The sequence below is a fragment of the Pteropus vampyrus genome, unplaced genomic scaffold (genome assembly GCF_000151845.1).
Source record: "Pteropus vampyrus isolate Shadow unplaced genomic scaffold, Pvam_2.0 Scaffold126, whole genome shotgun sequence".
NCBI classification, from domain to species: Eukaryota; Metazoa; Chordata; class Mammalia; order Chiroptera; family Pteropodidae; genus Pteropus; species Pteropus vampyrus.
This window is the reverse complement of record NW_011888907.1, coordinates 579519-592417: the sequence shown is the minus strand read 5'-3', so window position 1 is coordinate 592417 and position 12899 is coordinate 579519. Positions and strand designations below refer to the sequence as shown.

At 48.9% G+C, this 12899-nt stretch overlaps 1 protein-coding gene across 2 annotated transcripts in view; it reads left to right on the top strand.

The window, feature by feature from the left end:
- Positions 1-12899, top strand: part of SLC39A14 (solute carrier family 39 member 14) — a 41508-nt gene that overhangs the window by 20270 nt on the left and 8339 nt on the right. For both annotated transcript variants that reach the window (XM_011366658.2, XM_011366659.2), the window contains exons 2-4: positions 6584-6861; positions 8518-8704; positions 11578-11747. In XM_011366658.2, coding sequence (XP_011364960.1) covers positions 6598-6861; positions 8518-8704; positions 11578-11747 — 621 coding nt within the window. In that variant the 5' untranslated portion in view covers positions 6584-6597. The remainder of the gene's footprint in view (positions 1-6583; positions 6862-8517; positions 8705-11577; positions 11748-12899) is intronic.

Sequence of the window (12899 nt, the reverse complement as noted above, 5' to 3'; positions counted from 1 at the left end):
TATTTGTAAGGGAAACTTCCATTTGTTAAGGATATCTCCCTCACTGTACCAGGAAGAAGAGGGTTCTCTAAAAACTCTTATCAGTGCAAAAGTCATGGACTTAAATCGCATAACGACCTTTCCTTGGTTGACTGTGCCTTTCCTGGTAACCTCCCAGAACCGATAGCCCTCCTCCCTGCCCAGCCCCCAGCATCTTCTTTTATCTTCAGCCTGAGATGGTATTTAAGGTCATGGCTTCAGCCATTTTGATGAATGACTCAGTTTTCCTGGGTCTCTCCCATGTATACAGGAAGTATATGTGTTATTAAACTTTTCTTTGGTTTTCTCCTGTTAATCTGTCTTTTATTGCAGGGATGTCTCAGCCGAGAGCCAGTTGGGGTAGAGGAAGATTATCATACCATATAGCCTAGGTGTGTAGTAGGCTATACCGTCTAGGTTTGTGTGAGTCCACGTGACGTTCTCACGACGACGAAGTCACCTACCACGCACTTCTCAGGAAGCATCCCTGTCTTTAGCAGGGCATGACTGTATCGGCTTTCCTTTGTCTTTTCCATTTGCATTCACCGTGGGTATCTCAACCCTTCCTTTGTCAGTATCTTTATTTTAAATTATTGGCAAAATTTTTTTTCTCTGTTCATCATAATTGATTTTTTCATTTTTTCAGCGATGTCGTTTTGGTCTCTTTTTAGTAAGCCCGCATCTCTTTTTATCTCACTTTATGTTATAATCTCATCTTTGAGCTGTTTCTATTGCATCAGTATTCTGGTTAAGTTATTCTACAGCGTGAGGCAGTCGTGAAGAGTTACGTCTTACTTTCAGTGGACATCTTTGTCTTTTGCTTGGTTGGCCTGCCGTTCCTTTTTGTGCTCAATGCTAGTGCTCTCTGGCGTCGTTGGCTCTAAAATAAGACAGTGACTTTCTTGCCACTGAGTTGAGGTAGATTTGTCCCACCCCAGCGACAGCAGTGCTGAGAGCTGGGTCCTTATGACCTGTTTTCTGTATCCTGAACGAATGGCGACTGTGTGGATGAGGTGAGAGATGGATCCGTCCTCTGTTCTGGGATCTCGGCCCACTCATTTGTGAGATGTGTTCCGTTTCTGTTGGAAGGGTAGGAACACTCACTGGAATTGGATAGTTTCCCCAATTCAGGATGTGGCCTTGGAGCCCTTGACCCTGAGTACCGGGAACATGTTTCCCTCAAAGAAAGTCAGCCCGTTGTTCTTCCTCCGGTCGCACCTGTGGCATTCTCCCCTTCCCCGCCCCCACCTCCCAGCAGCTTTCCCAGTACGCCTACGCTGAAGAGGGAAAAGAATTGGTGGCAGCTGGCAGCTCTCCCGATCTGGGGCCTGTTGGTGAGACGCCTCCTGGTTCCGCTCTCATCACCGGGGCTTTCATGCCTGGGCCAGGGCTCGGGGGATGAGTCGTGCGGGCGCCTCCTGCATTCCTTCCCTTGCCTCTGGTTTTGAAGTTACCGTATCAGAGTTGGCCTGTTTCCTTGTTTGGCTGCTATAGGTGACTTTGTTTTTTTTTCTTTTTTCTTTTCTTTTTTTCTTTTGCTCACTTTTGACTTTTTTTTTTTTTTTTCCAAATGTTAATTATCAGGGTAGGAAAATTGAGATGCCATTCCAATTCTTCATTTTAACTCAAATCTTTATTTTTTATGTAGTGTTTCAACGTACTTCATCTTCCTTAACACTTAGAAAACGCTGCGGGTTTGTTTTCCTCTTTCTAAACTAAGGAAACAGACCTAGTGAGAGCAGCGAGTTGCTTGGAGTGGCTGCCGATTGGAATCCTCACACCAAGTCCGTGGTCCTTCTGTTGCGTAAGCCAGGGTTGCCCCAGTTACCAACATCCCCTGTACCAAATGCAGGGTTTTTGATTTCTCAGGTCAGGACCTCTCTACCCTGAGGCCTCGTGTTGTCTTTTGTCTCCAGGTTTCAGGGATTTTTTATACACCTGTCCTAATGGAGACTCAGAAATGTTTCCCCTGGAGTCACCCAGAGCCATGTGCTTCTAAGAATGTCCACTGGGAGATCCTATTAGGCTGGCCGTCCCCGGCCTGAGGGTGGAGTGGGGCTGGGGCTGGGGCTGGAGAAAGACCAGTCTGTTTGAAGGTCTTCTGTAGAAATAAGCCGTAGACGGGAGAGAACTCCGGCGAGGTGGGAGCTGCCCTGTAGTGAGTAGTCAGCTGGGTCATTGATACTCCCAGCTCTAGAGTTTGTGCCGAGGGGACCCGTGCCTCAGAGACTCCCTGCTGTCTGTCGCGGGAGGAATATACGAGAACAAATGCCTCTTGATATCCTGCGGGTTTCGGGTGGGGAGAAGATGGTTGAGGGGAGCACCCGGGGTGATTCACTGAGGCCTGTCAGTAGCGGGGCCATTGCTCTGGGAGCCATCATCCCAGTCCGTGCAGCCCCCTCCCCCGCTGCTCACTACACCTCCTTCTCCGCTCCTCCAACCCCCGGGGTCATTCTTTAGTGTAGAAAGTCTTTTCTCAACTTCAAGTAGTTTGTAAAAACCCAGTTCAGACTGCCCTTGATGGGTTGCCACGCCTCGGCCAACCGAGACCCCAGCTGAAGAGTTCCAGCCTGTAATTCCCTGTGCTCCCGCATAGCCCATGCTCTCGGGGCGTGGTGTTGGCATAAGAGGGTAGGGTTTCAAACACACGTCTTGCCCGTTTCCTGTGGCTTGCCACTTGGCCTTCGACACAGTTGTGCTTTAGCCAAGTTTGTCTCTAGAGCATTTGATCTTATGTTCCACGTGTCATTCCTTGGCCCAGAGAAATCCGAAAGAGGATGATGGGCTCCCCGGTGGCCAGGGAAGGGAGTGAGTGTTTGGAGGCCTAGCAGCTCCCAGTCCCTCAGGCCTCTATTGCCTGTTCAAGTCACATTAATGTCCAGCCTCTGGACCAAGCATCATGGCATGACACTATTTTGTCTCCCCAAAGAGAAGTAAATGTGTTTGGTTCTCTCTAAGAGGTGAGGTGGGCTTGGAAAAAAACGCAGCATGGTAAATATGGTAAATCCAGCAGTCAGGTATGTCCACAGGACAGGTGCTGTTTCTAGGTTGAGATACTTCTGGACCAAGTAAAGGGGCGACAGGCAGATGGAATTCGGATTTAGGAGCCTCCAGTATGGTAAGGAAACTTTTGAAGTTTCACAGACATTCTGAGCAAGCATCTCTTGCTAACTTTCTCATAAGTCTTTCATTTCCTCCCCGGAAGGGTTGAGTCTGGCACCTTGGAGACAGAGCTGAGGCACTGAAATAAGTTACTTCTTTGAACCCAAGCCAAGAGAACAAAGGCGTGGAGAGACTCCAGCTTCTCTTTAGTGGAAGAGCCTGGTCCTCAGAGCCAGTGGCACACTTGAGCCTTTTCCCCTCCAGTGTTTTCATGCCCTGCCCCAAATTTTCTTCTTACCACTCCTGGAAGATGTCCTTGAGGGCGGTCGGCTCGGCACCCTGGAAGGATAGGCGTGGCCCATGGGGGCCACGCCCATTCTCATGGCCTTAATAGAATGGGCTTCCTTCTATAGCGGGGGCCACACGGCGAGGACCAGCCCAGCCTCACCGTCCATCCAGTTGCTCCAGGAGCCGTATGTTTTCTTCTTCTCATCTTTCTTTCCTCAAAAGAATCTTTTAGGAATTGTTTTTTTCCTTAGGAATAACTTGTAGTTAAGGGCGGGGAATCTCCATTAGAATAGAACACTCGCCTTTTGTGTCTGCCAAAAGTGCAGGGTCACTTGGATTTAAAGTGAATTTAACAACCCTAAGGTCCCTGGACCAGGACTCTTTACAGCCTCCTCGTTGTTTTTAGACTCCCCTAACTTCGGGCTGTGGGCACGGTCACAGTGTTGGCCAGGCAGGAAGCCTCCGCTGCTGAATCTACCCACCCAGTCCAGGCTGTTATAGCAGCCACACTGAGAGCCGACAGGCCATTGGGTCAGCAAAGAGCAGATACTTCATAAATGCTGACCTTGACATGAATAACTACCCAGATAAAGCTAAAATCAGCTTGCGTGTCTCAGACCTGAAGTGTTTGTATGTTTGTGTTTTCTGATGTTTTGAAGTTGCTGCAGATACATTTGAGAAATTCAGCTGAAATCGAAACATGTTTTTTTGAATTGATTCTGCAGAAGGAACTCTGGAACAGAGCCTTTCGTCTAAGGCATACCTGGGAGTTCCCCTACGCAGGTCTTCAGGGCATCTCACGCCTGGATTTGGGGTGCATGCTGGGGCTGGTAGCAACTGGGAACAACCTTTCCGCAGACATGCAGGATTTGGGGGATGTCCGTGGTACCCAGGACGTGTTAACTTCTGTGTCCCAACCCAGCAGGAGCAGTGGTGAAGAGCGCCATGGCCTTAGCGCCGTTCAGACCTGGCTTCATGAAAAATTCAGTTCTGGGTTTGCTGCTCTTCTTGCTGGCTGTGGATCATGTTTCCTAATATCCGAACCCCAGTCTCCTCATTGTGTAGACAAGTGTCCCGACTTCTCTTAAAGAATCCACGAATGTCAGTGCTTGGCACGGTGCACACTGGTCACCTTCTCTCTGCCTCTCCTCTCCTAAGGCCACGCAACCCTTCGTTTGACCGCCCAGCACGTGCCTTAGGTGGCTTTGGTCAGGTGAAGAACAGTTTTCTTTGTACAGTGGGGTTTAGCCATTTTGGCCTAAGATCCACGCTGTGTACCATAATTTAACTTTCGGTTCTTGGTGGAGATTTGAGAGTTGTCACTCTCAGAGTTACAATTATACAAACTGTCGTTATTGCTAATCAACCATCCGTTTGTGTGACTCACAGTATATTCCATTGAAGAGTGATGCTTTGTGTCTAAGACTCTGTGCGTGCCCCATAAAGCTTGCAATGTCCCAGACGTGCTGGTGGTTGGGGACTTGTGTGATATGTGTGCCACAGGCCTGGAATAAAGTCAGCCACAGGGGTATTTATGACCGTTCCGTTAGCAGTGTCATATCTGTGCTGAGAGGGAGTCAAAGTGGAGGAACTCTGTTAATTACAAGTCTTATAATAATAATAGCCACATTTCATTGAGTGCTTTCTATAATTCAGGCACTCGGTGACTTGCGATATAGCTCATGGCATTAAATCTTCACAATAATCCAATGAGGAGGCTACAAGTTTTATAGATGAGAAGACTGGAGTGTAGAGAGAAGCTAAGTAACTTGGCCAAGGTCACTTTAGGTTAGCAGCGGTGCGGAAATTTGAGCTAGGTCTTTCTGACACTAAAGGCCATGGCAAGCTGCATCACTGCTCGGGGCAATTCTAGAATGTCGCTGCTGGTCAATAACTTGCCCAGGATCACACAGCTGGTAAGTGATAGAGCCAGGATGCAACAAGCCTGCTCTGAAGCACTCTGTCACAGCCTGCCGTGAGGTGGCATACCTGGGGAAGCATGGAAACAACTTCAGTGACTGTGTTTCTGGGTCTGGATTCAACAGGAGGCTCATTTTCCCTTCCTGATATTTATTTCACTAATTAAATTGTAACTCTTCTAAGGGAAATGATTAACAAAAGAAAAATTATCATTAATCCTAGTGCCTTAAAGCTTTCATTTTCCTCTGTTCCTTCTCAGTTCTTAACTGGTTCATAATTGTTCTTCGTAACATTAAACTCAGAGTCTCCTTTTTTAGAGCTGCATACTATTCCATGAGATTGATACATTGTAATTCCCTTGACCATAACACATCTTTGTGCCCAATAAAAGCCTTTTTATTTTTGAAATGCTTCTGTTAGCATAACAGCATAATAGTCAAAGGATTTAAATGCTCCTACTACCATAATTTTTCAAGAGTCATAATTTTTATGTAGCCACCAGCATTATCTTAGCCTGTCATTTAACACTAACATCTGGTTCGATCCATTTTTTAAAATCTCTTTTGCTACCTTAACAAGTAGCAGTAGCATCATCTAACTTTTAAATTTGTCGTCTCAACAAAACAAAGAGAGTGAGTGTTTTCCATGTTTGTTCACTAATTTAGTCAGGATAAAAATCAAACTTCACCATGTTTGGTAGTATACATTTTTCCCAGTCTGGTTTTTTTCCCTTATTTTAGTTGTAGTATTAATCTTTTCAGATTTATATTTTGGAGAATTTAAACATATGGAAAAGCGGATAGAATAGTATAATGAATTCTCGTCCAGCCATCTTTCAGTTTCAACAGGGACCGACTCGCGTCTGATTTTGTCTTCATTCGTGCTCCTGTGCGACTCTCCTTTGTTACTTTGAAGCAAATCCCAGATATTATTGAAGCTACGATTATTTCAGTATCTTTAAAACATAAGGACTTTTAAAAAAATACATATAACCACCTAGTTTTTTACTTTTTAAAAAATTTAATCAAACCCGTGGAATTTATTTATTTTTATTCTCTACTTGCAAAAGAAGGATTTTTCTCGAAAGCGAGGCAGAGGCATTGGAGCAAGGGTGAAGAATCAGCTTTGATATTGACTGGGATCAGGGTCTGAGGAGAGACCCATCCTGTTTGGAGTGTGGCTGACAGATTTGGTGCCAGCAGAAGGGAGAATGAGAGGGAAGTTGGTTTCCTAACCTGCCTTTTCGCTCTTGCAGGCTTATTTGTCACCATGAAGCTGCTGCACCTAGCCTTCCCTAGCTGCTTCCTGCTGACTCGGCTCATCTTATGGACAGCTGCTGCTGAGGCTAACACAGTGTCCACAGGGACGGCCGCCATCAGTGCAGCCTCTTTCCTGCAGGACCTCATGCATCGCTATGGGGAAGGTGACAGCCTCACCTTGCAGCAGCTGAAGGCCCTGCTCAACCACCTGGATGTGGGAGTAGGTCGGGACAATGTTACCCAGACCCTGCAGGGACAGAGGAATCTCTCGACGGTAAGGCTCCCAGCTCCACGCAGCACTGTTTCTGTCCTCTTGGGGTTCACAATCTAACCAGGCACAAGAGATGAGCTGCTCGGGGCAGGCAGGGTTGGGGCAGGCAAGCCTTGATGACAGATCACTCCTCCGTTGTCTGGATCAGCAAGTCTGAGTCTCCAGCAGCGCCTCCTGCATGAGTGTTTTAAAGCCCTTGCCAAAGAGCAGCTGTGAAGTGGGGGTGCTCAGACCTGCACAGTCTTCCTGGAGCGCCCAGGACCGCTGGCGTTTCTAATAGCCTTTGTAGTTGTCAAAGCCCTTTGCCTGCTCTCCCTGGTGAACCTTGCAGCACCTCTAGGTGCAGATGGAAAATCTTATTCTATAGGAGAGAACACTGAGGGTCCCACGGAGAGTTGACCAGGACTAAGACCCAGGTCTTTTGGCTCCTGCCTCTCTGTTCTTTCTTCCATATCATTTTGGCTAATGTGAATCTGAGGCCGTTCGAGGCAGCCGGGGAATAAGTCAGCCAGCAACGGCTTTATATCTCTACTTTGTTCGCTATGCTGAGTGTTGTAAGAAACAAATATGAGTCATGTTTAGGGGATTTACTGTTCAGATGGGGAGCTCAGCCACCCCAGAACGAAGTTAGCCGATATTAAAATGAAGCGTTAAATGCCGTGGTTGGGACAGTCATTGCAGGAGTCAGAAATGAGAGCAGGAACCCTGAACAAGCTCGATTCCGTCTGATCTCGGAAGCTAAGCAGGGTCGGGTCTGGTTAGTACTTGGATGAGAAGACCAGGTGCTGTAGGCGTAAAAAAGAAAAAAAAATGAGAGCGAGAGATGCGTGTGCCCTAGGATAGTCAGGGAAGGCTCACGGGAGCTTCGACTTGAAGAAGGGTAGAGTTTAGAGAGATCAAAAGGGCCCCTGTGGCCTGGACTCAGAACCACAGGAACGTGGTGGGTGTCTGACTCTGAGGAGGCTACCCTGGGGGCTGATGCAGCCTGACCCCAGAGGCTTCCTGGGACGTCAGTGTCCTGGGATCAGCAGAATCTAGCTCTTGTCAGCTCACCCAGAGGGCTGACTCTCTAGAGATAGGCCCACCTAAAACCAAACCCAGATAAAGACTGATACGGATAAAGTATAATTAGAAGGAAAACTGCTGTGTTACACAAGAATGGTGTGTGAGAACCACTCCCGTGCTGCCTCCTGAAGGGACTGAGAGCTTATGGTCCGGCAGGCCCAGGGTACCGTGCACAATGGCTCTGGAGAATTTTCTGAAATTTGCATTTTAATGTAATAGCTCCCTGGGCTATTGTGATGGGCAGCCAGATTTGCTATCTGATTGAAGCTCTATCTTTAGGCATACAAATAGGGTCATGTTTTCTAGAAACCACACCCCAGTCACAACGATTGGAATTCAGTTGCGCCTAGAACCTCTGGGCAGCCATTTACAGATGTGCGTCAGATATGTTTTAGCCCGGTGACTGATCTCTAAGATTACCTATCAGTTTTTCAAATTTAAGGACTACCTTGCTCTCACCTGGGGAGGTTAGTCTTACAGATGGACAATTATATCTTCTTTTTTCCCTCCTGGAAGGCCGAGTCAGTGGCGGGCCGCTTAGGGCAGGGTGTGACTGGGTTCTAAGAGGCTTTCTGCCCCTCGCCCTTGTTTCAGTGCTTCAGTTCTGGGGCTCTCTTCGCGGCCCATAACTTCAGCAACCAGTCACGGATTGGAAGGAACGAGTTCCAGGAGTTCTGCCCCACCATCCTCCAGCAGCTGGATTCCCGGGCCTGCTCCTCCGAGAACCAGGAGAACGAGGAGAATGAGCAGACCGAAGAGGGGAAGCCAAGCTCCGTGGAAGGTGAGCTGGGACAGGATGGCCTGGTCCCCTCGCTCGTCTTCACGTGGACCCCTGGGCTGATCGGTAGTGCCGCTCACTCAGTGTTTAACTGGTTGACCAGGTTATCAACATCAGGAGGGGCAGATGAGAGTAATGGTTATACTGGTATCTTTGCGCTCCCAGGACTGGTCCAGCCTCTTGTCAGATGGGACGGTGTGGCTGGCGAATGTTCGGCGTTGGGCTCTTAGACCAGCCCAAGTGTGTGTGTCGGGGGTGTTGCTTTTATGGCCACATTTCCATTTTCATTTTCATCAAACTACAGGGGGCCGACGCCTTGGTGTTTCGGTTTAGCATTTAAGACTTCACGGGGTCGCCCTCGGCCCACTTCCCCCGTCTCCCCCACCCCCGCCCCGGACCTCTGCTCCAGCCACAGTGAACTCGCACGATGGTCCGTGCGTGTACACGGATCCCTCGGGCCCGGATCGCCCTTCCGAAATGCTGTCGCACCAGCGTGAGCTACCAACACTTGGGGCCTGGCATATGCCACCCGCGTCATGCCTCGTTTCTTGCCGTCATTCTTTAACTCTTAACCTTCCGTGTTGTTTTTACCTGCCTCCATCTCAAAGTGGATCTCTGTAACTCAGAACAGCCGCCCAGGCAGCGGGAGCGCTCCACCCTCAGTAACAGAGGCCCTCGTCTGTTTTTGTTCCTCCACAGTGTGGGGCTTTGGTTTCCTCAGTGTGTCACTGATTAACCTGGCCTCGCTCCTGGGAGTCCTCGTCCTGCCGTGCTCGGAGAAAGCGTTTTTCAGCCGTGTGCTCACTTACTTCATCGCCCTGTCCATTGGAACGCTGCTCTCTAACGCGCTCTTCCAGCTCATCCCAGAGGTGCAGTAGATCAGAAACACACGCGCGTCTTCTTTCCCCCGAGGCGTCCACAGCTGAGCCTCCCCGCTGCCGACGTCCCCGCTTCCCGTCCTGCCCTGTGCTCTAAGGCACCCGCCGACTGCCACCTGACAAATTAACTTCTTCTCCCTCATATCAAGGGACACAAATGACTTCTGACTCTGGATCTCGAGAGCCTCCTCTCATTCCTGGGCACCCAGGTTCGCCTCTGGTCCCCTCAGGTGATGTCAGGTGCAAGGCCGTTGGCATTGGCCTTTTGGTCAGGGGTGCGTCAGCCTCTCTGCCTCAGTGCCTTTCCTGAGCCCAGCTCTCAGGCCTCAAAAGGAAAGCGTCAGCCGGAGGTCTCTGCCTTGCCCTTGGTGTTTCGTACCCCTGTGTTCTAAGTCGAGACCCTCTCAGTGCTCAGGGGTGGCCACCAAGAGATTTTCCATCTGGAATGAGGCAGAAGGAAAAGAAGGTACCAACTGACAAATAGAATTGGCTTAAAAAGGTGAACGATCCTTTTTTATCTTTAAGCAGGCCATAGTTGGAAGCAGAGAGGGCCAAACACAGAGCAAAGACTTAACAACAACAAAGGAAATTAAAATTACAAGATGAAGGAAAGAGGCACTCTGTCCTTCATGCCTTGCATCTTGACTTTTTCCTGAGAAGACTGACTTCCTGGTGCCCTGGCTTGACTGTTTGGAAATGTTTGTTAATTTTGTTTTTTAATTGTGACCACCGAGGAGCTAAAAAAAAAAAAAAAAAAAGGCCCGAGTTGACAGTCTGCCCCCTTTGTCAGCTCAGGTGGAGCATGCAGGGGAGGTGATTAGGTGATTATGTGAGGACCACCCTTGGGAATGGTGGTGACTGCCTTTCATAAAGAGCCCCTGTCCACAGCCACCCAGCCTTCCCAGTCAAAAGACTCTCACCCAGCAGAAATACCAGATGCGCGCTGCCCAGGCCCTGCCTGTTCGTTCTTAACAGCGAGGAGAAATCTGGTTTAAGATGAACCATCTCGATGTCTCACAGTTTCACAAGAATCTAGCAAGCACTTCTCAGGGAGGCCTCATCTTGGGCTATTTTTTTTTTTCTTTTTTTAGCTCCCAAAATTGAATGTATTAATTTTTAAATAATTAAGGTAAATGAAATGCCTTGTTGCCTGTTGGATCGAAATACAATAATTGAACACACTTCAGCCCTGTGGCCCACAGGGGAGTGCCTCACCCTGGCTCAGTTTTGTCCTGACCAGGGTAGTGACACTGGGAAATGGTGGAGGAAATATTTTCTGTGTCAGGGTGACCTTGGAACTCTGTTCTCTACATTGAGCACCTCTCAAAGCAAATGGGGGGGTGGGAAAAAAAAAAAAAACCCAACCCTGAGAAGTCAAGTGTGGATTTCCTGGGCGTCAGGCCTTACTGTTCTCCATCCCTTTGCCCTGCGCACCCGACTTTGTTGTGTCTTGCACAGACCAGACCAGGTCGTGCCCCATGTGCCTGCGCGGTACGGGTCAGGCACGCAAAGCAGGCGCAGCAGCACAGTGATCAGTCCCTTTTCAGCTGCTCTTGTTTCCTGTTAAAGACAGCCCTTGGGTCCAAAGTCTGCCCTGGCAGCCTCTGCTAGAGCTGCACAGCACACACCTCGGCGGTGTGACGAGGCCTCGCCCGCCCCGCCAGTCTCAACCAGCTTAGAGGTACGACTCGGGCCACCAAAGGCAGCAGGGTTGGGGGCCACAGAGTTCCAAGGCCACCGCGAATTCCTCTTCATTTCTTCTGAACTGGTTGAAAGAAATTGCATCAGACTTGAATCACTAACAAATTTTCTATTTCTCTCTCCCTCCCTACTTGTCTCTGATTTTTCCTTTTTGTTGCTTTTGTTAATGTCCACCGAAACCTTCCCTGTTGCCTCCCCATGCCCTGCACCTTCTTCCCCCTAAATGGTGGTTGCTGTGCTCTGGGACGCTCGCCCTTCTCCCTGTCCTGGGTGGGGCTGGCCCCCTGCCAACGGCAGTGTGGGGATATGGTCTCCTCTGCGTGACCGTCATCTCCCTCTGCTCCCTCTTGGGGGCCAGTGTGGTGCCCTTCATGAAGAAGACCTTTTACAAGAGGCTGCTACTCTACTTCATAGCTCTGGCGATTGGCACCCTCTACTCCAACGCCCTCTTCCAGCTCATCCCCGAGGTATGGCAAGCCCGGGCCCCTCACTCAGGAGCACACGGCCTCCTGGGGACAGCGGGCACCGCGGGAGGGCCTTCCACTTCGATGGAAAGCAGAAAACGGTCCTTTCCTTTCGGAAAGTGAAGCTAAGGCTTAGGCGGAGCTAGCAGAGGAGAGGCAGCATAGCACAGGTTTGCAAGCTGAGTTCAAACCCCAGCTCCATCACTGACAAGCTGTGTGACCTTAGGCAAGTCACTTAACCTCTCTGTGCTTTTGTTTCCTCTAATGTAAAATGGAGGAGGTAGTAGGCCTAACCTCATGACGATGTTGCGAGGGTTATGTGAGTATCTGTGAAATGCCCGGTGCCTAGGACGGGCTCTCTAACCGTTGGTGAGAAGATTACTTATAGCTCCCAATTTCGGGCTTTTGGCACATACACACAAAAACCACGTCAACGGAATTCATAGGTCAATAAAAAGATCAGTTCTCCCCAGTAGGGCGTTTGGGGGCAAAGGTGATTAAAATAAAATAGTCCACAGAAGAGGAGAGAGCTCAGTCTTGATGACTTTTGGCGGGCGGCCCTGGCGGAGTTTTATCTGATTTGGTGTAATCTCTGCAGTAGACTGCCAGCGACAGTAAGCACGAAGCGTTGCACCCTAGGTGGTCTGACAGGCCTCAACAGAGCCGTAGCTGAAGTGAAAAGATGACTTCACATGCTGCTTATAGCACTTAATGTTCCCAGAAGTGGTTCTGCGTTTCCTGAGTTGACTTTGAGCTCAACTGAGTGACATCTAGAGAATAAGTACTGTTTTACCTGTCTCATAGATATGGTCACAAGAGCCCATATCCCAGAGGCCAAGTTTATAATTTCGGAAGCCGTGCCCTTGTCCCGTGCCCATCCGTCACGGCTTCTGGTGGAGAACAGTTCGTCGCCTGTTTTCATTCCACTTTTTCCCTGAGATGATTTGACTGTCCTGGAAAGTCGACCTGAATGTGTTGTTTCTACTCTAGAATTTGATCTTTATGTCTCTTAGAAAACTACACTAGTAGGTAGAGGTGGCATTTTGTCCCTTTAAAACAGAAAGGAAAAACTGACCTTTTAAATAGCCCAGAGTTCTTGGGACTTATAATCGCTTTTATCTTGGGCCTTATTCATGAGAAGGCTAGGTTTCATTC